The sequence below is a fragment of the Balaenoptera borealis genome, assembly GCF_965194805.1.
Source record: "Balaenoptera borealis genome assembly, chromosome: 3".
Lineage (NCBI taxonomy): Eukaryota > Metazoa > Chordata > Mammalia > Artiodactyla > Balaenopteridae > Balaenoptera > Balaenoptera borealis.
In genome coordinates, this window is record NC_138866.1 from 87,156,275 (window position 1) to 87,183,699 (window position 27,425).

At 37.3% G+C, this 27,425-nt stretch overlaps 1 protein-coding gene across 3 annotated transcripts in view; it reads right to left on the reverse strand.

Moving 5' to 3' along the window:
• SPG11 (SPG11 vesicle trafficking associated, spatacsin) overlaps window positions 1-27,425 on the reverse strand; it is an 88,689-nt gene that overhangs the window by 50,133 nt on the left and 11,131 nt on the right. For all 3 annotated transcript variants that reach the window (XR_014243525.1, XM_082388679.1, XM_082388678.1), the window contains exons 7-15: window positions 26,254-26,399; window positions 16,443-16,575; window positions 8,086-8,241; window positions 7,499-7,674; window positions 5,658-5,834; window positions 4,712-4,783; window positions 4,295-4,422; window positions 3,793-3,974; window positions 2,844-3,057 (exon numbers count right to left, since the gene is read on the reverse strand). Coding sequence is in view for 2 of the 3 variants with exons in the window: in XM_082388679.1 (XP_082244805.1) it covers window positions 2,844-3,057; window positions 3,793-3,974; window positions 4,295-4,422; window positions 4,712-4,783; window positions 5,658-5,834; window positions 7,499-7,674; window positions 8,086-8,241; window positions 16,443-16,575; window positions 26,254-26,399 (1,384 nt within the window). In the remaining variant the exon portion in view is untranslated. The remainder of the gene's footprint in view (window positions 1-2,843; window positions 3,058-3,792; window positions 3,975-4,294; window positions 4,423-4,711; window positions 4,784-5,657; window positions 5,835-7,498; window positions 7,675-8,085; window positions 8,242-16,442; window positions 16,576-26,253; window positions 26,400-27,425) is intronic.

Consider the following 27,425-nt stretch of genomic DNA (forward strand, 5'->3'; position numbering starts at 1 on the left):
TACATCACACATACCATTAAAGGAGTATAGAGAACATATTACGTGGAGTTTAGAGAAACACTGCATAGCCACCACCCAGATTACAGAACATTGTACCTAGAAGTCCTGTGTGTATTCCTCCCCCTTTACATGTGCTTTGCCCTCAGAGGTAACCACTATCCTGACTTTCATGATAACTATTCCCTTACTTTTATTCACCCATATAGTTTTACCACCCATGTGTGTAACCCCAAATAATATAAGGTTTGGTTTTGCCTATTTCAAACTTTATATAAGAAGGGAACGTCCTAGATATATTGTTGTCTTGTTTCTTCTACTCACCATTGTGTAATTTATCCATGTTGATACCTATGGCTATAGTTTTTTAGTTTTCATTGTTATATAGTGTTCCACTGTACGATTATACTACATTTTACTTATCTGCTCTAACTTTGATGGTCATTGTTCCTAGATTTTTGGTAAAATAAATTTCCATTTCCATGATTACAAATGAGGAAGAACATCTCCTCATATGTTTATTGGCCATTTGTGCTTCCTCTTTTGTGAAATGTCTATGTGTGCTGGTATCTTTCCCCTCCAGATCCAAGCTCTACTCTCCTGCTCTGAGTCCCTGGAGGCTCACCTGTATGGGTTGCTCTAGAAGACTCCTGTGCCCTCAGGTTTCTGTTTTGGTTTCGTCTCCTATGGGAGACTCCCATCGGGAGATAAGAATTAGAGAAAAAGGGAGGATGGGGATACCTTGGCACTCTCTGTGTGAGGTGAGAGCAGGTTGGCTGACATTCTCCACTAAGAGACACAACTCCTGCCAGGCAGCTCCCTTGGTCTCAGTAACTGTTGTCTTCCTTTGCCCCATCAGGCCTTTTGGAAAGCACACCCTACTCCCAAGGTCATGAAGATATTCTTCCCTACCTTCTTTTTAAAAGCATTATAATTTTTACATTTTACATTTAGGTTTTAAAATCTACCTGGAATTGATTTCATGCATGATATAAGGCAGAGAGTCCAATTTCATTTCCCCCATATAGCTATCTAGTTATCCCAACCCCATTTGTTGAAAAGACTATTGTTTCCTCCAAAAAGACTGTTCTGCAGTGGCACCTCTGTCATATATAAGGTGAGCATACATATGTAAGTCTGTTTCAGGGCTTCCCCGGTGGCACAGTGGTTAAGAATCCGCCTGCCAATGCAGGGGACATGGGTTCGATCCCTGGTCTGGGAAGATCCCACATGCCACGGAGCAACTAAGCCCGTGCACCACAACTACTGAGCCCACATGCCACAACTACGGAAGCTCGCACGCCTAGAGCCTGTGCTCCGCAACAAAAGAAGCCACCGCAATGAGAAGCCCGCACACCGCAACGAAGAGTAGCCCCTGCTCACCACAACTAGAGAAAGCCGGTGCGCAGCTATGAAGACCCAATGCAGCCAAAAATAAATAAATAAAAATAATTAAAAAAAAAAAAAAAAGTCTGTTTCTATGCTCACTATTCTGTCTTAATTGCTATAGCTTTAGAGTAAGTTTTAATATCTGGTAGGGCAGGTTCTTCTTTTTCAGGGTTGTTCTTGACCCTCTGAATTTACATATAAATATTTATAATCAGCTTGTCAAATCCATTGCTGGGATTTTTATTGAGATTGCACTATATCTAAAGATCAACTTGGGAAGAATTGATAGCAGGCTTGTCTTGTTCCATATCTAAAGAGAATGCTTGTGATGTTTCACCATTAAGTATAATATTAGCTAGAAGATTTCTTTTTTAACACCTCTTTAAAGTTAAGGAAGTTTGCAGCTATTCTTAGTTTGCTAATAGGTTTTATTATAAATAGATGTTGAATTTTATCAAATGCTTTTCTGTATCTATCAGGGTGGTATGATTTTTTCCCTTTAATCTGTTAATATAGTAGATCTCACTAATTCGTTATTGTCATAATTCATGTTAAAACACATATATTATCTTTCTAAACAATCAAGTATTAAGCAAAATATTTGATAAGCATACAAGTTATACAAAAGTCTACTTTTAGCAAACAAGAAGAAAAGGATTTAAGTGCAATGAAAAGAACAGTGACTAGAAAGTCAGGAGTAAAATGATTGAAGCCTGTAAGTAACTGGGTTAGGCAAAGCTCTTAACTTCTTTAGATCTCCCTCTCCACATCTTTAAGTTGGGTAGGACAGTACAGCTATACTTCCCCAGTAAGTATAAATATAAAAGAATACATGGGAAATAATTTTAAGAAACTTAAAAATTAACAAATATGTTAAGTCTCATATTATTTTGACAGCTTAGGGAGATAGGTTGAGCTCTATGAAATTGCTGATATTCAACCATTTTTGACCTCTACAAACGGCAAGTTCACATGGTTCAAGCTAACAATTATTTTTAGAAATGAATTAAAAGTTTAAAGTCTTCAGTTATCACTTCAAGAGATACTTCCCCTCACTGTTTTCTTAATTGAGCAGCCCTCTTTAGTTAAAGGCCATACATGGCGTACGGGTGCAGTGATAGTACTGAGAATAGTGGGAAACATTATAGGATACTAAGGTATCCTCATCTCAGCTCTTGTCACTTGGTCCTTGTAGCCCCATGGATAGCTTACCATTTCTACACCAAAGCATATACAGTGTTTTGGGAAGAACCTTCATCTAGAATTTGAGGGCCTATTCACTACCTAATGTTAAATGCATGTGATTTTAAAACCTCAATATACAATAATGCCCTTTCAATTTTAAAATATCAATATTATGAAACAATGTTGCATTGGATTTATGGCATTTCAAAGGAAAAGTTGCACCACTGTATTTTATTGTTCTTCCTTTTACACATCCCCACAGTTTACAGTACCTGGCCAGCGTATCTAAAATTTCATTCCTCATGTAGTTGTTGCAGCGAGTATTCTGATCAACAACGTCAACAGTCAGAGGGGGCCATTTGTTCTGCTGAGGTGAGGCATAACTATTTCGGGTCTGAAATTCTCCAATCCACAAGATAATGCTGAACCAATCATGGCGAGCTGTGAGGTATCTCCAGAGGGCTTCGGGAGAATATGATTTGTATTCTACATTAAGAACAAAATACATTTTAGAATAGCAATGAATGATGATTACTGACACAAAACTCAACACTAATTGAGTAAATATGATGATCTGGACAAATATTTATATAACAGATGAATTATTCAGGCCCTCTGCTTCTTTTACTGTTTTCCTCTTTTGTGGTGGTGTTCATTTTATAATCGATATATCAGCTGGAGGAAGAGCTAAATGTTTCTTCTCATTACTACAGTGGTTAAATGAAACTTGGGAATTATCTGTGTGTTTCATTTACCTTTTCAGCCCTCTTTTTCCCTTTTCTTTTCCTTAATATAAATAAAAACTCTGGCTGTAATAATAAACACGAATTTGACACCCTATGAATTACCACTGTTTGCCAGTGTTACATATTCCCCAGAGCCCTGGTATGATACAGATCCTCAGTTTAAATAAGAAGAAACCAAAGACTATTTGGAAAAACAAAGAATGTCACTCTGAGGCTGGGAAGAGAACTCTTAGCCTTGAAATCTCAATTCACTGAACCACGTGACTTTTCTCTTTCACTATCACATTATAAATCCCTTACAAAAACCTCAAGATAAGAAAAAGGGCTCAATGTAATGACTTACATTTTAAAGTAACTGAATATATTTTTTCCCCAAAAGGAATTCTAAAATGAGGACACACCAAAATATTCAAATACCAATGCCTAATTTAATCCTCATTCACTATGTTCAGATTTTAGGCTCTTTCACACTTGCCTTCTGGACTTATCCTGGGGAGAAGGATGGATTCTTGTGTTAGTTGATTCCACCACTGAGCCCAAGTTAACACAAGTCTGTGATCTTGCTTGTTAAGTTTATCTGTATCTTTATGATCATATTTCAGGAATGAGTCCAAAACAGACTTGTGCTTGAAAAAATCTTGTTCCTTTATCGAATACCTAAAAGAGTGATATGAAATTTTTTTAATTTTGGAGGAAAAAGCATCATTCCTTTTTCTCTGCTCAAGAAAGTTCTACTCTTTTGGGGAACACAAAATTCAATACTCTTAATTTTGTATTTATTATTTTAAAAATATATATCTGATTATGCACATATTGAAATGACAGGGAATTCCTAAGTCCCTTCTAGATGATAAAAGTTTTATCTTCATAAGGAATGTAAGCTCAGTTCCACATAAGAAGTCCATGCTAACAATTATAAGCTAAGCTTTGTCTACAATATTCTTCCCATGTTATAAAAAGGGGGCTAATGAGACTACCTGGGAAAAGACTGGATCTGCATATTTTCTTGGAAATGTCCTGAATAAAACTTCTCAACTTGATGCACGAAGTCTATAGTTCTTTTTTCTTCTTCAGAAAAATAATTTTTTTCTTTTAAAATTTCAACCTTGAATAAAAAGTAATTAAAGCAGTGACCTCACAAAAATCAAGAACATTTGCAAAACAAATGTCATGATATTAAATATCATTTAAGAATTGTGTTTTGAATTTTTGAGGCAATGTATGTATTTGCACAAATTTTCCTTTACCACAAATGCAAAATGATCATTTAAAAAGACAAAAGAATTGTCATACTTTTACTTACTGGGCATTAGTTGAATATTAAAATAATTCGTTTTGAAGTTTCACCAACATTTACTAGAAAATGTAAACTACTTAGTCTCACCTTTACCTACCAAAAAGTCCCGTATGTTTTTATCAGTTGTATAGAAACATATCTTGAGCAACTGGTCTTTTACGTTAAAGCCCTGAAGTAAACACAGAAAATCAATTAAACTTACATTTTGTAATGGAGCTATTTTGAACATAAATATATGTTAAATACAGAAGTACTCTATTATAGACATATGCCTTGTTAGAATTCCACAACTTTTCAGCTCTTGTAAACATTCATTTTCTACATTTATCATGCATATTTACTGCCTATCCCTAAACTCCTTAAGGCACTTTGTTTGCCAGAAGAAAGGCAGCACATAGAACAATTTAGGGTAATGTCAGGTGACCATAGTACCAAAACTACAGCTATCTGCTATGATGATTCACTTGAAGACAAAAGCCTGTGTAAATAAAAACCTTTACATAGTTTCACTCCTCTGAACTTCCAGAAAGTTACCGTGGGCAAGACCTCAACCACGCAGATGAGGCCCAGATCTCAGCTTAGTCCAAGAACCCCACCTCTAGGACATTCCCTTCTCAAATGAAGTAAAACCATGGAACACAAAGCAAAGGTAAAAGCCACTGGAAAGTTCAAATGGAGATATAAGAGGTCACATAAACAATAAAGAATGTCCCCCAACAAATAATGAGGTCCTGTGCATGCTCTGACATGTGTGAAACCTTTTATGAGAAACACTGTCTCCTTCTAACCAAAGTACCATATCTAACAGAGAACAAATGATGGAAATGCCAATCAAAAAATCTCTTCAAGAAAGTTCTTAGTACCAAAGAATGTTTCCCAGTATTACTGTCATAATTTCCTAGTAAAAGTTACACAGATTTCTTAGTTCGTGACACATCTATGAATACAAGTCAATTTTTATATCAACCAGAAATTATATTAAATACATAAGAGAACTTCTCTTACATTAGAGACTTTATGATCAAACAGATTATGCCACTTACCATATTCTTCAAAAGCTCAGAGGCTTCCTTTATATTATTCTTTTTCAAATTGTCAAAGACCAAATCTAGGCCTATTCTAATCAACTCCTCGAGTCTTTGAGCAGAATGACTGTTAATCCTGAAGAAGGTTTGTGCCTCTGGTATTTTGTTGTTTAAAATGGCATTGGCAATAACTTCCTAGGAAAGATGGAAGGAAGAAAAATATTTGCTTTTTGAGTTCCTTTTTATTACCTTATTATGATTATCAACATGGGACTTATACATTTACTGAGTACCTCAATAAGGGACTTTTACTGAAAACCTTCTACTAGATTTGGGGCTTCGCACAGGGGACATGAATTGACCAAAAGATGGACTCTGCTCTCTAGGAGGTTTTAGACTAGTAGAAGAAATGCAAATAAAGCACTGATTATAGTACTGTATGATAAGGGTGATGATATAGGTATCCCAGGGTTCCAGAGAGGAGGGTCCAGAAAAGGAACATCTAAATAAGACAGATGAAAAAAAAAAAGGTTTCCTAGTAGAGATGACTGATGAAGTAAAAGTTTTAAAGACAAGTATGTGTTACATACGTTTATTGAAAAAAGAACATGTGTTCCAAAAAAGAGAATATTATATGCAGAGGCATAAAGGCAAGAAACAGTATCAAGCATTCAGAGAACTCCAAATTACTTAATATAACTGGAGAAAAAGCTGAAGAGAGTAGCAGGCGAGACTTGAAAGAAAAGCAAAGGCTCCATCAGAAAGGGCATTGTGTGTGTGAGATGGATTTTATCCTGAAACTTATGCAGAGCCACTGAAGGATCTTAAAAGCAAGGGTGATATAATCATATATATATTTTAGGAAGATATATATGTTTTAAAAAGAACATACATTCATATGCATGTTTTTGGAGACAGCGTCCACAGCTTTCATCAAAGTGGACTGTGACCTCCCCCAAAATTAGAAATCAATGATTATGAGTAAAACGAGCAGAAGACCACAGATGAAGCCATGGAGCACATTAAAAGAGGGGAAAACAGGAAATGAAACCTGCGAAGGAGACGGGAAGAGAGACGCCCAAAAGAGTGGAAGGAAAATCAAGTATTTCTGGCTAGAGAATGTATTAAGAGACAGAAAATGCAGTCACAGCAGGTCCTTCCCTACCCTTCCACCCCAAGAAGAGCAGTCTTTTGTGAACCTGGCAGCATCTCAACCGTATCAACTTTCAAACCCTATCAATTCTGATCCTCTGGGTTAAGCTATTCTGGCCTTTGTCTTTCCAATGCCAACACTCTCCAAGAGGTTAGAGGAATTCTTCCAGTCCCTAGTCAGAAAAAAGCATCAGAGTTTGGCTGTATTAACTTACACTATAAAAAGAAAGGCAAGTTGATAAATACAGGAAACTTAATTTACCAAATATCTTAACTAGAATCTGAGATAGGACTCAAATATACTTCTAAGCAATAATGTCATAAAATAAAATTTTCCTAAGATAGAATCAACAGCAGCAATTTGATTTATTCAAGGGTCAGGCAGAATGCATAAGTCCAAAGTGCCAGGCCCTAGACATTGAAGGAGTGACAGTTCACAATGAGTTTGGGGTTGGGTGTTTGTCCCCGGATCCAAATGGGCAGATCTGGCATAAAGAGGGAGCCTATCTGTGTTCTGAATTAAATAAATGAAACTTGTAGACATAAATTTGAAGTTGTGCCCAGAGATCCAAAAATCTATAAAACCTAAAACCCTTGCCAAAGATTCTGAATCACAAGTGTACAGATTCTAAATTCTGTTTCTTCTATCGTGTTCTCAGATCCTCTAAATCTGGCAAATAAAAGAAGTGATAATTACTCATATTTACCTCAAGGCTGAGTTTCTCCCATATATTGCTCTCCTTTACTCTGGGGACATTTTCATTTACATCATATTCATCTATAGCATCTGTTAGCTTCCAAGGAAACTTTATCATGAAGGTTCGAAGTTCATTAATGTAGCTGGTCAAAATGTTCACTCCTTTCTGTAGATGTTCATCTAGCCCTATGGAAAACACCAATGTGCCAATTTCACGTACATAAATGTGTGTGTGTGTGTGCGCGTGCGCGCAGACAGAATAGACCATGAGCTATTATAATTATAAAGAAGTTTACAAAATGGGAAAATTCAAACTCAGCGTTTTCATGTCAAACAAAAAATCTCTGAGCTTTCTCCTATTTACAAGTACGTCCATGTTTTAATATAACCCTTTTCACCCTCTTCACAATGATTAGTTCTTTCTGCCAAATTTCCCAGTATTAAAACCCAATTCACTCACTCAGTTACACACTGACTTTACCCAACCTAAGCAAATGGTACTCCCCAGCTTATGCTCTCTCACGCAATAGGACTACTTATATCTCTGTCCTGACATAAGAATGGGCTAATTATCCCCTTCTTTGCTGCTGTTCTTACCTTCATTGTGAATAAAAAGCTCCTTTATTTGTTTGTTAAGGAAAGACAGTGTAAGATTAAGCAATTGTTCTGAAAAGTGTTTGCTCTGGGTTTCAGAATCATTTTCTCTAATTGCTGAGCAAAGTAAATCCAGTGCTGGTGTCAGCTCTTCCACATCTGAGGAAAAACCAAAGAAAGGAACATGAAGAACACCAGGATACTCCCAGTAAAATTAACCTATCCAGAAATATCATGCTGCAATATCTTAAAACATAAGACAAAGACTGATGTTTTATTCTCAAAAAGCTCAAAAAACTTTCATGAAGTCTCATTATTTGCAAACTTTACTCTACTTACTACTAGTCATCATTTACTGATACTACTAGTAACTACGATTTTGCTGACCAACTACTATATTTTAAATACTGTACTTGGTGTTTTATAAATGCTACCTCATTTATTCCATTTAACAACCTGAGAGGTAGGTGTTATAGCCCCCTTTCCACAGATGAGGAAACTGAGGTTTAGAGCGGATAAATAACTTGTCCAAGCTAATTTGAAAGTAAGTGGCACAGACAAAATTTGAATTTAAGCCTGTCTGATTCCAAAACCATTCTCTGAAACACACAGGTGAAAGCAAGGCCCCTGAATCCTCTATTTGCCAGCTGCAAATAAATAAATCCTCTATTTGCCAGCTGCAAAATAAAAAAAAGATTCCTGTTTATCTTAGCATTGGCCCCACCTCTAGAATTGTACCTGTGTGAGAATGATGGGAAACATGGATTTTACCCTGAGGAAGCAGGTAAAGTTAGTCCTATGCTTCTTGTTTCCAGATCCATCCCTACCCTTTAAGGAAGAGCAGTGCAGCTGAGAGTGGAGTAAGGAGTAATCACTGACCACCAAACAGCAGAAGTGAGTAATGACCATATAATCGTTGATGGAGTCTCCTTCAACACCACAAACCAGGCCTTTCTCTATAAATTCAAGCAGACTTAAAAAAAAACAATGGAGCATAAAAAAATTAGCAATTCAAGAGGGAGGAGACCAAACTCTGCATGCAAAACAAAAGAGAATGTTTTTAAAAAGAAAATTTCTAATCCACATTGTCAGTAAGGACTAACGTTAAATTGATAGAAAAAGTAGGTTGTCATTTTCTCCACTTAAGAGTACAAATTGGTGAAACTTTTCTGGAGGATAATTTATAAAAAAATTTAAGAATGTAAATTGTGTGTCTCTTTGACCTGTGAATTCTACATCTAGAAATTAATCCCAATAATTGTACATATGGGAAATTACACAAACACACAGCATTTATAGCACACTGCCAATAATAGTAAAAATCAGAATCAACCTAAATGTGTAATAGGAGTTTGGTTGGGTAAATTATGGTACAGCCCATACAATGAAATTCTATGCCACCATAAATAATAGGTATATCTATCATTATCAAGAAAGATGTTTGTAACATATTATCAAGTAAAAAAAAAAAAAAAGCAGGTTATAAAACTTCATGTACAAGGGAAAACACACTTTATTATCCTGTCCCTCTAAAGAGAGGATTTGCATGACTACCTGGTCCAAGAAGAAAAGCAGAGCTCCCATTTATTAAAAATGAAAGTCGAGTTGGGGTATTTTGAGCACTCGCACTCCTGAATTCCTTGCTTGGTGCCCTACAATAAACGCTGCGCTTTCCTTCACCACAACTCGGGATTAGCTAGGAGATTAACCAAGATGGCGGAGTAAAAGGACGTGCTCTCACTCCCTCTTGCAAGAACACCAGAATCACAACTAGCTGCTGGACAATCATTGACAGGAAGACAATGGAACTCACCAAAAAAGATACCCCACATCGAAAGACAAAGGAGAAGCCACAATGAGACGGTAGGAGGGGCGCAATCAGAGTAAAATCAAATCCCATAACTGCTGGGTGGGTGACTCACAGACTGGCGAACACTTATACCACAGAAGTCTACCCACTGGAGTGACGGTTCTGAGCCCCATGTCAGGCTTCCCAACCTGGGGGTCTGGCAACGGGAGGAGGAATTCATAGAGAATCAGACTTTGAAGCCTAGTGGGAATTGATTGCAGGACTCTGACAGGACTGGGGGAAACAGAGACCCCACTCTTGGAGGGCGCACACAAAGTAGTGTGCGCATCGGAACCCAGGGGAAGGAACAGTGACCCTGGGGGAGACTGAACCAGACCTACCTGCTAGTGTTGGAAGGTCTCCTGCAGAGGTGGGGGGTGGCTCTGTTTCACCGTGGGGACAAGGACACTGGCAGCAGAAGTTCTGGGAAGTACTCCTTGGCGTGAGCCCTCCCAGAGTCTGTCATTAGCCCCACCAAAGAGCCCAGGTAGGCTCCAGTGTTGGGTTGCCTCAGGCAAAACAACCAACAGGGAGGGAACCCAGCCCCACCCATCAACAGTCAAGTGGATTAAAGTTTTACGGAGCTCTGACCACCACAGCAACAGTCAGCTCTACCCACCACCAGAGCCTCCCATCAAGTCTCTTAGATAGCTTCAAACACCAGAGGGCAGCCAGCAGAAGCAAGAAAAACTACAAACCTGCAGCCTATGGAACAAAAACCACATTCACAGAAACATAGGCAAGATGAGAAGGCAGAGGGCTATATACCAGATGAAGGAACAAGATAAAACCCCAGAAAAACAACTAAATGAAGTGGAGATAGGCAACCTTCCAGAAAAAGAATTCAGAATAATGATAGTGAAGATGATCCAAGACCTCGGAATAAGAATGGAGGCAAAGATCGAGAAGATGCAAGAAATGTTTAACAAAGACCTAGAAGAATTAAAGAACAAACAAACAGAGATGAACAATACAATAACTGAAATGAAAACTACATTAGAAGGAATCAACAGCAGAATAACTGAGGCAGAAGAACAGATAAGTGACCTGGAAGACAGAATGGTGGAATTCACTGCTGCTGAACAGACTAAAGAAAAAAGAATGAAAAGAAATGAAGACACCCTAAGAGACCTCTGGGACAACATTAAACGCAACAACATTCGCATTATAGGGGTCCCAGAAGGAGAAGAGAGAGAGAAAGGACCAGAGAAAATATTTGAAGAGATTATAGTCGAACACTTCCCTAACATGGGAAAGGAAATAACCACCCAAGTCCAGGAAGCGCAGCAAGTCCCATACAGGATAAACCCAAGGAGAAACACGCCGACACACATAGTAATCAAATTGGCAAAAATTAAAGACAAAGAAAAATTATTGAAAGCAGCAAGGGAAAAATGACAAATAACATACAAGGGAACTCCCATAAGGTTAACAGCAGATTTCTCAGCAGAAACTCTACAAGCCAGAAGGGAGTGGCAGGATATACTTAAAGTGATGAAAGGGAAGAACCTACAACCAAGATTACTCTACCAGCAAGGATCTCATTTAGATTTGATGGAGAAATCAAAAGCTTTACAGACAAGCAAAAGGTAAGAGAATTCAGCACCACCAAACCAGCTCTACAACAAATGCTACAGGAACTTCTCTAAGTGGGAAACACAAGAGAAGAAAAGGACCTACAAAAACAAACCCAAAACAATTAAGAAAATGGTCAAAGGAACATACATATCGATAATTACCTTAAACGTGAATGGATTAAATGCTCCAACCAAAACACACAGGCTTGCTGAATGGATACAAAAACAAGATCCGTATATATGCTGTCTACAAGAGACCCACTTCAGACTTAGGGACACATACAGACTGAAAGTGAAGAGATGGAAAAAGATATTCCATGCAAATGGAAATCAAAAGAAAGCTGGAGTAGCTATACTCATATCAGATAAAATAGACTTTAAAATAAAGAATGTTACAAGAGACAAGGAAGGACACTACATAATGATCAAAGGATCAATCCAAGAAGAAGATATAACAATTATAAATATATATGCACCTAACATAGGAGCACCTCAATACATAAGGCAACTGCTAACAGCTATAAAAGAGGAAATCGACAGTAACACAATCATAGTGGGGGACTTTAACACCTCACTTACACCAATGGACAGATCATCCGAAATGAAAATAAATAAGGAAACAGAAGCTTTAAATGACACAATAGACCAGATAGATTTGATTGATATTTATAGGACATTCCATCCAAAAACAGCAGATTACACGTTCTTCTCAAGTGCGCACAGAACATTCTCCAGGATAGATCACAACTTGGGTCACAAATCAAGCCTCAGTAAATTTAAGAAAATTGAAATCATATCAAGCATCTTTACTGACCACAACGTTATGAGATTAGAAATGAATTACAGGGAAAAAAACGTGAAAAGCACAAACACATGGAGGCTAAACACTAGGTTACTAAATAACCAAGAGATCACTGAAGAAATCAAAGAGGAAATCAAAAAATACCTAGAGACAAATGACAATGAACACACGACGATCCAAAACCTATGAGATGCAGCAAAAGCAGTTCTAAGAGGGAAGTTTATAGCTATATAAGCCTACCTAAAGAAACAAGAAAAATCTCAAGTAAATAATCTAACCTTACACCTAAAGGAACTAGAGAAAGAAGAACAAACAAAACCCAAAGTTAGCAGAAGGAAAGATATCATAAAGATCAGAGTGGAAATAAATGAAATAGAAACAAAGAAAACAATAGCAAAGATCAATAAAACTAAAAGCTGCTTCTTTGAGAAGATAAACAAAATTGATAAGCCATTAGCCAGACTCATCAAGAAAAAGAGGGAGAGGACTCAAATCAATAAAATTAGAAATGAAAAAGGAGAAGTTACAACAGACACCACAGAAATACAAAGCATCCTAAGAGACTACTATAAGCAACTCTATGCCAATAAAATGGACAACCTGGAAGAAATGGACAAATTCTTAGAAAGGTATAACCTTCCAAGACTGAACCAGGAAGAAACAGAAAATATGAACAGACCAATCACAAGTAATGAAATTGAAACTGTGATTAAAACTCTTCCAACAAACAAAAGTCCAGGACCAGATGGCTTCACAGGTGAATTCTATCAAACATTTAGAGAAGAGCTAACACCCATCCTTCTCAAACTCTTCCAAAAAATTGCAGAGGAAGGAACACTCCCAAACTCATTCTATGAGGCCACCATCACCCTGATACCAAAACCAGACAAAATTCTACAAAAAAAGAAAATTACAGACCAATATCACTGATGAATATAGATGCAAAAATCCTCAACAATACACTAGCAAACAGAATCCAACAACACATTAAAAGGATCATACACCACGATCAAGTGGGATTTATCCCAGGGATGCAAGGATTCTTCAATATATGCAAATCAATCAATGTGATACACCATATTAACAAACTAAAGAATAAAAACCATATGATCATCTCAATAGATGCAGAAAAAGCTTTTGACAAAATTCAACACCCATTTATGATAACTCTCCAGAAAGTGGGCACAGAGGGAACCTACCTCAACATAATAAAGGCCATATACGACAAACCCACAGCAAACATCATTGTCAACAGTGAAAAACTGAAAGCATTTTCTCTAAGATCAGGAACGAGACAAGGGTGTCCACTCTCACCACTATTATACAACATAGTTTTGGAAGTCCTAGCCATGGCAATCAGAGAAGAAAAAAAAATAAAAGGAATACAAATTGGAAAAGAAGAAGTAAAACTGTCACTGTTTGCAGATGACATGATACTATACATAGAGAAACCTAAAAATGCCACTGGAAAACTACTAGAGCTAATCAATGAATTCAGTAAAGTTGCAGGATACAAAATTAATGCACAGAAATCTCTTGCATTCCTATACACTAATGATGAAAAGCCTGAAAGAGAAATTGTGGAAACACTCCCATTTACCGTTGCAACAAAAAGAATAAAATACCTAGGAATAAACCTACCTAGGGAGACAAAAGACCTGTATGCAGAAAACTATAAGACATTGATGAAAGAAATTAAAGATGATACCAACAGATGGAGACATATACCATGTTCTTGGATTGGAAGAATTAATATTGCGAAAATGACTATATTACCCAAAGCAATCTACAGATTCAATGCAATCCCTATCAAATTACCAATGGCATTTTTTACGGAGCTAGAACAAATCATCTTAAAATTTGTATGGAGACACAAAAGACCCCGAATAGCCAAAGCAGTCCTGAGGGAAAAAAACGGAGCTGGAGGAATCAGACTCCCTGACTTCAGACTATACTACAAAGCTACAGTAATCAAGACAATGTGGTACTGGCACAAAAACAGAAACATAGATCAATGGAATAAGATAGAAAGCCCAGAGATAAACCCACGCACCTATGGTCAACTAATCTATGACACAGGAGGCAAATATATACAATGGAGAAAAGACAGTCTCTTCAATAAGTGGTGCTGGGAAAACTGGACAGCTACATGGAAAAGAATGAAATTAGAACACTCCCTAACACCATACACAAAAATAAACTCAAAATGGATTCGAGACCTAAATGTAAGACCGGACACTATAAAACTCTTAGAGGAAAACATAGGAAGAACACTCTTTGACATAAATCACAGCAAGATCTTTTTTGATCCACCTCCTAGAGTAATGGAAATAAAAACAAAAATAAACAAATGGGACCTAATGAAACTTCAAAGCTTTTGCACAGCAAAGGAAACCATAAACAAGACGAAAAGACAACCCTCAGAATGGGAGAGAATATTTGCAAACAAATCAACGGACAAAGGATTAATCTCTAAAATATATAAACAGCTCATGCAGCTCAATATTAAAGAAACAAACAACCCAAACCAAAAATGGTCAGAAGACCTAAATAGACATTTCTCCAAAGAAGACATACAGATGGCCAAGAAGCACATGAAAAGATGTTCAACGTCACTAATTATTAGAGAAATGCAAATCAAAACTACAATGAGGACTTCCCTGGTGGCACAGTGGTTAGGAGTCCGCCTGCCAATACAGGGGACATGGGTTCGGGCCCTGGTCTGGGAGGACCCCACATGCTGCAGAGCAGCTGGGCCCGTGCGCCACAACTACTGAGCCTGCGTGCCACAACTACTGAAGCCCGTGTGCCTGGAGCCTGTGCTCCACAGCAGGAGAGGCCGCCGCAGTGAGAGGCCCGTGCACTGCATCGAAGAGTGGCCCCCATTCGCCACAACTAGGGAAAGCCTGTGCACAGCAACGAAGACCCAACCAGCCATAAATAAATAAAATAAATTAAAAAAAAAAAAACACAAAACTACAATGAGGTATCACCTCACACCAGTTAGAATGGGCATCATCAGAAAATCTACAAACAACAAATTCTGGAGAGGGTGTGGAGAAAAGGGAACCCTCTTGCACTGTTGGTGGGAATGTAAATTGATACAGCCACTATGGAGAACAATATGGAGGTTCCTTAAAAAACTAAAAAAAAAAAAAAAAAAAACAACTAAAAATAGAATTACCATATGACCCAGCAATCCCACTACTGGGCATATACCCTGAGAAAACCGCAATTCAAAAAGACACATGCACCCCAATGTTCATTGCAGCACTATTTACAATAGCCAGGTCATGGAAGCAACCTAAACGCCCATCGACAGATGAATGGATAAAGAAGATATGGTACATATATACAATGGAATATTACTCAGCCATAAAAAGGAACGAAATTGGGTCATTTGTTGAGACGTGGATGGATCTAGAGACTGTCATACAGAGAGAAGTAAGTCAGAAAGAGAAAAACAAATATCGTATATTAACGCATCTATGTGGAACCTAGAAAAATGGTACAGATGAACCGGTTTGCAGGGCAGAAGTTGAGACACAGATGTAGAGAACAAACGTATGGACACCAAGGGGGAAAACCGCGGTGGGGTGGGGATGGTGGTGTGCTGAATTGGGAGATTGGGATTGACATGTATACAATGATGTGTATAAAATTGATGACTGATTAAAAAATAAATAAATAAGTGAAAGCCAAAGTCCTGAAAAGAAGTGTTGGTAATGTAGCAAAAAAGCAGAAGAGTCAGGCTGGAAAGTCTTATAACAAGTCCCAGTCCCCAACTCAGCCAGCTGCACTGCCACTATACATCAATATCTCAGACAATTTCAAGAGTAGGAAATTTGTGCAAATGAATTTTATTCTCTTTTGAATAAAATTCTCTTGAATTTGAAAGATCATCTCTTCTTTACATACCAAAAATACAAAGCACAGTACAGGATATGAATAATCAACACCCAACATATGATAAGAACATTTATAGATTCTCACAACTATCTCAAGATTCCAGAAAGTAAATAAAATGTTATGACTGACACCTGGCAAATAAATAAGTCATCAGAAAACACAATAATTTGAAAGTGATTAAAAAGGAAAAATGATAAATACAAATGTAGAAGTCTCTACTTACGTTTTAAATATGAATGGGATGGAAAGTGATCAAACTGATCAGGTACAGAAGATTTTGAGGATGGACTCAAAAGATTTTCCTTGCTCTTCAAAAAGAAATCTACTGTGTCCAGCTGACGATTTTCTATTCCTGCCTGAGGTGAGAGAAAATCAGAAAAAAATTACAATAGGAAAAAAAATTGGGATACAGATTTTTTAAACTTTACAACTTAATGTACTAACACAAAGAGACACAGGCTATCTTTTTTTTTTTAAGATTTTTATTTATTTATTTATTTATTTATGGCTGCGTCAGGTCTTTAGTTGCAGCACGCGGGATCTTCGTTGAGGCATGCAGGATCTTTCATCGCGGCGCACAGGCTCTTCGTTGCAGCGCACAGGCTTCTCTCTAGTTGGGGCATGCGGGTTTTCTCTCTCTAGTTGTGGTGTGCAGGCTCCAGGGTGCGTGGGCTCTGTAGTTGTGGTGTGCGGGTTCCAGAGCACGTGGGCTCTGTAGTTTGTGGCACGCAGGCTCTCTAGTTGAGGCGCGTGAGCTCAGTAGTTGTGGCGTGCAGGCTTAGTTGCCCCGCAGCATGTGGGATCTTAGTTCCCTGACCAGGGATCGAATCCGCGCCTGCTGCATTGGAAAGCAAGTTCCTTACCACTGGACCACCAGGGAAGTCCCCACAAGGCTATCTTTATCTTGCAAGAGTACCTGAGTTCTAGTGAGGATTCTGACAATGACCATGTGACTTGGGGCAGGTCTCTGTAACCTTTCTGAACATCAGTTCTGCTTTAGCTCTACCATTCTGTAATTCTAACACCATTCAAAGCTAGGTACTCAGGGATCACCCTCACAGTTATCGTCTATTTGAATTAAAATGTTAAAGCAGTACGATACAAAGTTAAACTGAAAAAGCAGGCTAAATACAGACTCCCATTTCTAAAGTAGGCATCTGAGGAAAGTTTTCTATAAAGAACACGTAAAAATCACAGATTTAAAAATATATATACAGTTGACCCTTGAACAACTCAGGAGTTAGGGACGCTGACCCTCCTGTGCAGTGGAAAACCCATGTATAACTCTACAGTCATCACTCTGAATCAGAGGTTCCACATCCATGTATTCAACCAGCCTTGGATTGTGCAGTACTGTAGTACTCACTATTGAAAAAAGTCATCATACAAGCGGACCCGCGCAGCTCAAACCCATGTTGTTCACGGGTCAATTATGTGTGTGTGTTTATAAAATATACCTTTAAATGCTCAGTTGAACTGGAAAGAAAGAAAAATCCACAGAGAGTACAAACAAATCTCTGATGGCCTAAATAAAGCAGGGGCTGAAAAACAGGGCCCACCAACCAAATTCAACTCCTGTCTGTCTTTGTAAATGAAGTTTTATGGGAACATGGCCACATCCGTTCATTTACCTATTGTCAATGGCTATAATGACATATCTGAGTATTTGTAACAGAAATCTTCCTGGAAAGCCTAAAATATTTACTTTCTGGTCCTTGACAGAAAAACTTTCCCATGCCTAGCCTAAAGCACTGTGCCTAAGAATCACCTGGAGGGCTTGTTAAAATGTGGATTGCTGAGCCCATTCCCCAGAGACTCTGATTCCCTAAGTCTGGGGTGGGGCCTGAAAATTCACATTTCTAATAAATCTGCAGGAGATAGTGATGCTGCTGGTCTGGGGACCACACTGAGAATCAACGGGCTGAAGTTCGGGGTGCTAGGCCAGGCAGGCCAGGTGAGAGGTATTGGTGAAAGTTATGTGTGAAGGAAGAAAAGAGAGGATAAACCTAGGGTCTATGCACAGTGACAATCTCCAAGAGAAGATGAACTAGAAAAATTACTCCACCAGAGGGAGACCATAAACAAACCATGCCTTTGCACTAGGTAGTGAAAGGAAAAACTATATTATGTATGGTTAAATAAGAACATTATTGCTCTTAGGAGATATACGTTAAAGTACTTAGAATGAAAAGTTATGAAGTTTGCAACTTTCAAATAGTTCAGCAAAAATAAGAAGTACACATACAGTCAAAACAAATGTGGCAAAATGTTAACAGTCGGTAAATGGGAAAGAGGTAAATGGATGCTCATTTTACTATTTTTATAATTTTCCTATAAATTTGAAAAATTTCAAAATAACACATTTAAAAATAATGACCAAATAGTAATTCTAGAAATAAAAAAAATAAAAATTGAAACTAGATGCTCAGTGGATGTATTTAATACCAGATTAGATATAGCTGAAAAGAGAAATAACGAGCTGAAAGAGTGATATAAAGGAATTATCCAAAGACATGAGTTAAGAGAGATTAAGAGAAACTGAGGAAAGTATGAAAATTCTAACTACTTCTGATGGAAGTACCACTGTGACAACTGGAAAATGCATATTCAATTTTCACACACATGGAACATTTATGAAACTGAGTACTTACTAGGCTATCCCTGAGTCTCAACAAATTCACTCGTTTGTATGTGGGGGGAAACTAAGGCCAAAACAATGCTGTAATACCACATCATCCTAATTAAACTCACTACATGGACACACTATGTATAAAGACAGAGGCTTTACAGTCACACTGCCTGGGTTCAAACCCTGGTGCAACTGCTTAGTGTCCAACTATATCTGTATTAGAATTCACAACCTTTTATTCACAGAAAGATAGACAAGATGAAAAGGCAGAGAGCTACATACCAGATGAAGGAACAAGATAAAACCCCAGAAAAACAACTAAATGAAGTGGAGATAGGCAACCTCCCAGAAAAAGAATTCAGAATAATGATAGTGAAGATGATCCAGGACCTCGGAATAAGAATGGAGGCAAAGATCGAGAAGATGCAAGAAATGTTTAACAAAGACCTAGAAGAATAAAAGAACAAACAAACAGAGATGAACAATACAATAACTGAAATGAAAACTACACTAGAAGGAATCAATAGCAGAATAACTGAGGCAGAAGAACGGATAAGTGACCTGGAAGACAGAATGGTGAATTCACTGCTGCTGAACAGACTAAAGAAAAAAGAATGAAAAGAAATGAAGACAGCCTAAGAGACCTCTGGGACAACATTAAATGCAACAACATTCGCATTATAGGGGTCCCAGAAGGAGAAGAGAGAGAGAAAGGACCAGAGAAAATATTTGAAGAGATTATAATCGAAAACTTCCCTAACATGGGAAAGGAAATAGCCACCCAAGTCCAGGAAGCACAGCGAGTCCCATACAGGATAAACCCAAGGAGAAACACACCGACACACATAGTAATCAAATTGGCAAAAATTAAAGACAAAGAAAAATTATTGAAAGCAGCAAGGGAAAAATGACAAATAACATACAAGGGAACTCCCATAAGGTTAACAGCTGATTTCTCAGCAGAAACTCTACAAGCCAGAAGGGAGTGGCAGGATATACTTAAAGTGATGAAAGGGAAGAACCTACAACCAAGATTACTCTACCCGGCAAGATCTCATTCAGATTTGATGGAGAAATCAAAAGCTTTACAGACAAGCAAAAGGTAAGAGAATTCAGCACCACCAAACCAGCTCTACAACAAATGCTAAAGGAATTTCTCTAAGTGGGAAACACAAGAGAAGAAAAGGACCTACAAAAACAAACCCAAAACAATTAAGAAAATGGTCAAAGGAACATACATATCGATAATTACCTTAAACGTGAATGGATTAAATGCTCCAACCAAAACACACAGGCTTGCTGAATGGATACAAAGACAAGACCCATATATATGCTGTCTACAAGAGACCCACTTCAGACCTAGGGACACATACAGACTGAAAGTGAGGGGATGGAAAAAGATATTCCATGCAAATGGAAATCAAAAGAAAGCTGGAGTAGCTATACTCATATCAGATAAGATAGACTTTAAAATAAAGAATGTTACAAGAGACAAGAAAGGACACTACATAATGATCAAGGGATCAATCCAAGAAGAAGATATAACAATTATAAATATACATGCACCCAACACAGGAGCACCTCAATACATAAGGCAACTGCTAACAGCTATAAAAGAGGAAATCGACAGTAACACAATAATAGTGGGGGACTTTAACACCTCACTTACACCAATGGACAGATCATCCAAGATGAAAATAAATAAGGAAACACAAGCTTTAAATAACACAATAGACCAGATAGATTTAATTGATATTTATAGGACATTCCATCCAAAAACAGCAGATTACACGTTCTTCTCAAGTGCTCACGGAACATTCTCCAGGATAGATCACAACTTGGGTCACAAATCAAGCCTCAGTAAATTTAAGAAAATTGAAATCATATCAAGCATCTTTTCTGACCACAACGTTATGAGATTAGAAATGAATTACAGGGAAAAAAACGTAAAAAACACAAACACATGGAGGCTAAACACTAGGTTACTAAATAACCAAGAGATCACTGAAGAAATCAAAGAGGAAATCAAAAAATACCTAGAGACAAATGACAATGAACACACGACGATCCAAAACCTATGGGATGCAGCAAAAGCAGTTCTAAGAGGGAAGTTTATAGCTATACAAGCCTACCTAAAGAAACAAGAAAAACCTCAAGTAAACAATCTAACTTTACACCTAAAGGAACTAGAGAAAGGAGAACATACAAAACCTAAAGTTAGCAGAAGGAAAGAAATCATAAAGATCAGAGCGGAAATAAATGAAATAGAAACAAAGAAAACAATAGCAAAGATCAATAAAACTAAAAGCTGCTTCTTTGAGAAGATAAACAAAATTGATAAGCCATTAGCCAGACTCATCAAGAAAAAGAGGGAGAGGACTCAAATCAGTAAAATCAGAAATGAAAAAGGAGAAGTTACAACAGACACCACAGAAATACAAAACATCCTAAGAGACTACTACAAGCAACTCTATGCCAATAAAATGGACGACCTGGAAGAAATGGACAAATTTTTAGAAAGGTATAGCCTTCCAAGACTGAACCAGGAAGAAACAGAAAATATGAACAGACCAATCACAAGTAATGAAATTGAAACTGTGATTAAAACTCTTCCAACAAACAAAAGTCCAGGACCAGATGGCTTCACAGGTGAATTCTATCAAACATTTAGAGAAGAGCTAACACCCATCCTTCTCAAACTCTTCCAAAAAATTGCAGAGGAAGGAACACTCCCAAACTCATTCTATGAGGCCACCATCACCCTGATACCAAAACCAGACAAAGATACTACAAAAAAAGAAAATTACAGACCAATATCACTGATGAATATAGATGCAAAAATCCTCAACAAAATACTAGCAAACAGAATCTAACAACACATTAAAAGGATCATACACCACGATCAAGTGGGATTTATCCCAGGGATGCAAGGATTCTTCAATATACGCAAATCAATCAATGTGATACACCATATTAACAAACTGAAGAATAAAAACCATATGATCATCTCAATAGATGCAGAAAAAGCTTCTGACAAAATTCAACACCCATTTATGATAAAAACTCTCCAGAAAGTGGGCATAGAGGGAACTTTCCTCAACATAATAAAGGCCATATATGACAAACCCACAGCAAACATCATTCTCAATGGTGAAAAACTGGAAGCATTTCCTCTAAGATCAGGAACGAGACAAGGATATCCACTCTCACCACTATTATTCAACATAGTTTGGAAGTCCTAGCCACGGCAATCAGAGAAGAAAAAGAAATAAAAGGAATACAAATTGGAAAAGAAGAAGTAAAACTGTCACTGTTTGCAGATGACATGATACTATACATAGAGAATCCTAAAAATGCCACCAGAAAACTACTAGAGCTAATCAATGAATTTGGTAAAGTTGCAGGATACAAAATTAATGCACAGAAATCTCTTGCATTCCTATACACCAATGATGAAAAATCTGAAAGAGAAATTATGGAAACACTCCCATTTACCACTGCAACAAAAAGAATAAAATACCTAGGAATAAACCTACCTAGGGAGACAAAAGACCTGTATGCAGAAAACTATAAGACACTGATGAAAGAAATTAAAGATGATACCAACAGATAGAGAGATATACCATGTTCTTGGATTGGAAGAATCAATATTGTGAAAATGACTATATTACCCAAAGCAATCTACAGATTCAATGCAATCCCTATCAAATTACCAATGGCATTTTTTATGGAACTAGAACAAATCATCTTAAAATTTGTATGGCAACACAAAAGACCCCGAATAGCCAAAGCAGTCTTGAGGGAAAAAAACGGAGCTGGAGGAATCAGACTCCCTGACTTCAGACTATACTACAAAGCTACAGTAATCAAGACAATATGGTACTGGCACAAAAACAGAAACATAGATCAGTGGAACAGGATAGAAAGCCCAGAGATAAACCCACGCACCTATGGTCAACTAATCTATGACAAAGGAGGCAAAGATATACAATGGAGAAAAGACAGTCTCTTCAATAAGTGGTGCTGGGAAAACTGGACAGCTACATGTAAAAGAATGAAATTAGAATACTCCCTAACACCATACACAAAAATAAACTCAAAATGGATTCGAGACCTAAATGTAAGACCGGACACTATAAAACTCTTAGAGGAAAACATAGGAAGAACACTCTTTGACATAAATCACAGCAAGATCTTTTCTGATCCACCTCCTAGAGTAATGGAAATAAAAACAAAAATAAACAAATGGGACCTAATGAAACTTCAAAGCTTTTGCACAGCAAAGGAAACCATAAACAAGACCAAGACAACCCTCAGAATGGGAGAAAATATTTGCAAACGAATCAACAGACAAAGGATTAATCGCCAAAACATATAAACAGCTCATTCAGCTCAATATTAAAGAAACAAACAACCCAATCCAAAAATGGGCAGAAGACCTAAATAGACATTTCTCCAAAGAAGACATACAGATGGCCAAGAAGCACATGAAAAGATGCTCAACATCACTAATTATTAGAGAAATGCAAATCAAAACTACAATGAGGTATCACCTCACACCAGTTAGAATGGGCATCATCAGAAAATCTACAAACAACAAATGCTGGAGAGGGTGTGGAGAAAAGGGAACCCTCTTGCACTGTTGGTGGGAATGTAAATTGATACAGCCACTATGGAGAACAATATGGAGGTTCCTTAAAAAACTAAAAATAGATTTACCATATGATCCAGCAATCCCACTACTGGGCGTATACCCAGAGAAAACCATAATTCAAAAAGACACATGCACCCCAATGTTCATTGCAGCACTATTTACAATAGCCAGGTCATGGAAGCAACCTAAATGCCCATCGACAGACGAATGGTTAAAGAAGATGTGGTACATATATACAATGGAATATTACTCAGCCATAAAGAGGAACGAAATTGAGTCATTTGCTGAGACGTGGATAGATCTAGAGACTGTCATACAGAGTGAAGTAAGTCAGAAAGAGAAAAACAAATATCATATATTAACGCACATATGTGGAACCTAGAAAAATGGTACAGATGAGCCGGTTTGCAGGGCAGAAGTTGAGACACAGATGTAGAGAACAGACTTATGGACACCAAGGGGGGAAAACTGCGGTGGGTTGGGGATGGTGGTGTGCTGAATTGGGCGATTGGGATTGACATGTATACACTGATGTGTATAAAATTGATGCCTAACAAGAACCTGCAGTATAAAAACAAACAAACAAACAAACAAAATAAGAATTCACAACGTCTCTGTGTTCCCTCACCTATAAAATGGAAATAATAAACAATATTTATCTATAGATAAGAAAATTAATGAGCTAGTATCTGACTATTAACATTAATATTTAGGAAAAATAACTATAGGAAATAACCTAAGAGTAAACACTATTCCTTCTGAATAATAGATTTATAAGAGACTAATTTTCTTTTTTCTCCCATTCTCAAATTTTCTACAATAAATATTTTGTAGTATATTAAGGTAAGTTTTTCAACAAATGGTGCTGGACTATTGAATATCCACATGCAAAAGAATGAGGTTGGGTCCCTTCCACTGACCGTACACAAAAATTAATCAAAATGCATCAAAGACCTAAACGTAAGAACTAAAACTATAAAACTCTTATAAGAGTAAATCTTCATGACCTCAGAATAGGCACTGGTTTCTTAGATATGACACCAAAAGCCCAAGTGACCAAAAAAAAAAAACCCAAAAAACAAGAAAAAAGGTAAACTAACTTCATCAAAATTAAAAACTTTTGTGTTTCAAAGGACACCATCAAGAAGGTGAAAAGACAACCCATAAAAACAGGAGAAAATATTTACAAATCATATATCTCATAAAGGTCTAGAATATAGAAAGAACTCTTAGAATTCAAAAATAAAAACAAATAACTCAATTACAAAATGAACAAAGGATTTAAGTAGACATTTCTCCAAAGAGATACACACATGGCCAGTAAGCATTTGAAAACATGTTCAACACATTAGTCATTAGGAAATGCAAGTCAAAACCACACGAGATACCACTTCACTTTGACTTCACAGCTAGTAGGATGGCTATGATAATAAAAAATTGGACAATAACAAGTTTTGGTGAGAATGGAGAGCTACAGGAACTCCCACACATTGCTGGTGGGAATGTAAAATAGTGTAACCACTGTGAAACTGTGAAACTGTGAAAACAGTTTGGTGGTTCTTCAGAAAGTTAAATGACTTCGTAATTCCACTGCCAGGTGTATACCCAAGAGAAATAAACACACATGACGACACAAAAACTAGTACACCACCTTTCATCACAGGATAATTCCTAACAGCCAAAAAGGAAAAACCACCTAAATGTCCATCGACTGATGAATGGATAAAAAATATCTGCTTTATCCACATAATGGAATGTTATTCAGCCATAAAAACGAATGAAGTACTGACACATGCGACATGGATGAGCCTTGAAAACATGCCAAACGACAGAAGCCAGTCATGAAAGGCCACATTTTTTATAATTCCATTTATATGAAATTGTCAGAATAGGCAAATCCAGAGACAGAAACGAGATTAAGTGTTTAGAAATTAGGGTTTGTGAGGAATTGGGAGTGATTGCTAATGGGTACGCTGTTTCTCTTTGGGGTGATGAAAATGTTCTGGAATTACACAGGATGGTTGTATAACTCTGAATATACTAAAACCCACTGAATTGTACATTAGATAGGTGAATTTTATGGTATGTGAATTATATCTCAATAAAGCTGCCACTAAAAAAACAGTCTGGTACATAACATTATTAACTTCCAGTTTTCGACCTTGCTGGGCTGTGTGCTACAGTAGAAAGTGCCCTGATTTTGATTCTAGACCCTGCCTTATTAGTATGGCTATGGGCCACTCACTCAACCCTTCTGAGCCTTACGTTTTTCATCTGTAAAATGAAATGAATAAAAACTACCCAACCCGTCGCATGTGATTATTTTAGCACAATTTAGAGAATTCATAAAAAAGAGTGTTTGTGAACTATAAAATGCTACATAAATTCAGGTATGTCACTACCACAGCTGGATTAGAGGATTAGGGGCTATAGAGTAGGAATAAGAGATCACTCCTGCTCGAGCTTTCCATAGCTTGTTTCCACTTCATTTATTCTCATCAGCTTATTGTTGCCTCCAACTCTCGTAACTTTTTCTTTCTTAAATAGTGTTTATTATAATCTTTTAAAGCCGAAAAGGGTAAACTGCTAAGCAAAATTATGGTAAAAAAACCACCAAAACTAACCAAACGGATGGGTAGAGGCTACAGATCCTTTGCTGCTAAGTTAAATGAATCTCCGAAATTGTTAGTCAAATAAGGGTAGATGACAGAAAATAACCAAGCAAAGTTCTACAGACATTAATTCTGTTACCTCTAGTGCATGTATAGGAATGGAGCACCTCCCCCAACCATTGAGATGGCAAAGAGAGTCCACAGTGCTGGCACTTCCATGGATCATTAGCCTATTTAAAAATTCCTCTTGAGTCAAACCAAACAAAATCAGAGAGAGTCCACCTTCTATAAGAAAAAAAAGTTAGCTTTAATAAATTATTAGGAGTTAGGTTTTAGGATTATGACAGGAATTTCTAATTACTCAATACTTCAGCATTGTAATTACAAATAGATTTATTGGGTACTAGTAACTAATGACCTGAAGTAATAAATTCATCATGATTTTTCAAAGAATGTTATTTTTTAAAACAGTAACTGCAAGACAAATTCTCATAAGAACAATGCATCCTATGAAATAACATTGAACCTCTCTTTTCTACATTGTACTATATTGCACAATCAATACCTGGAACCTTTAACTATTTACCGAGATGTCAGATTTCTGGTTTACTAAAATAAAACAATTAATAGCATCCTCTTGACACAAAGAAATACATGATTACCAAAATTGAGATACTGAAGAAGAAACACATGGTTAGTTCAATGAGAACACTCAGTAGCTTTATAGGAGGTTATGGCATAAATGCTGAATCAATGTATATCTGACACACCAAACCCAAATGCCTATGGGACCAAACAGGTGGGGAGAAGAAGTGCAAGAAAACCTAACCTGAAAGAAACTAACCCATCTAAGAGCACTGAAATTTGGCTCCAATCCATAAATTACTATGAGGGATGAGGGGCAGTGTGGCAGATCTTTTAATTTTTCAGTAACAACTGAAATTCCAGATTTCGTGTGAAACCCTCTAATTTTACATGTTTATAATAAATAAAATATTTTTTAAAAAGCCTAGGTAGTGTAGGCCAAACAAAATGAATCTGAGTTCATGCATGGCCCACGAGCTAACAGCTTGCAACCTTTGCCTGTACAGACTGAAGTCCCATGAACGACTCGCTGGGTTAAAACCAACCTTTCTTACTCTTAAACTCTTCCTGACTCAGTCCTAGCACTTAGCTGAGCAGAAATAACCTTAATTAAAAATCAAACACATGAGACAACATTACTGAGAGTAACACCAAATTTTCTCCATCAAAGCCTAGGCTTAGAGGAGTAGGCACCACCACCACCCGGGCAGCAGAAGTAAAATAGGT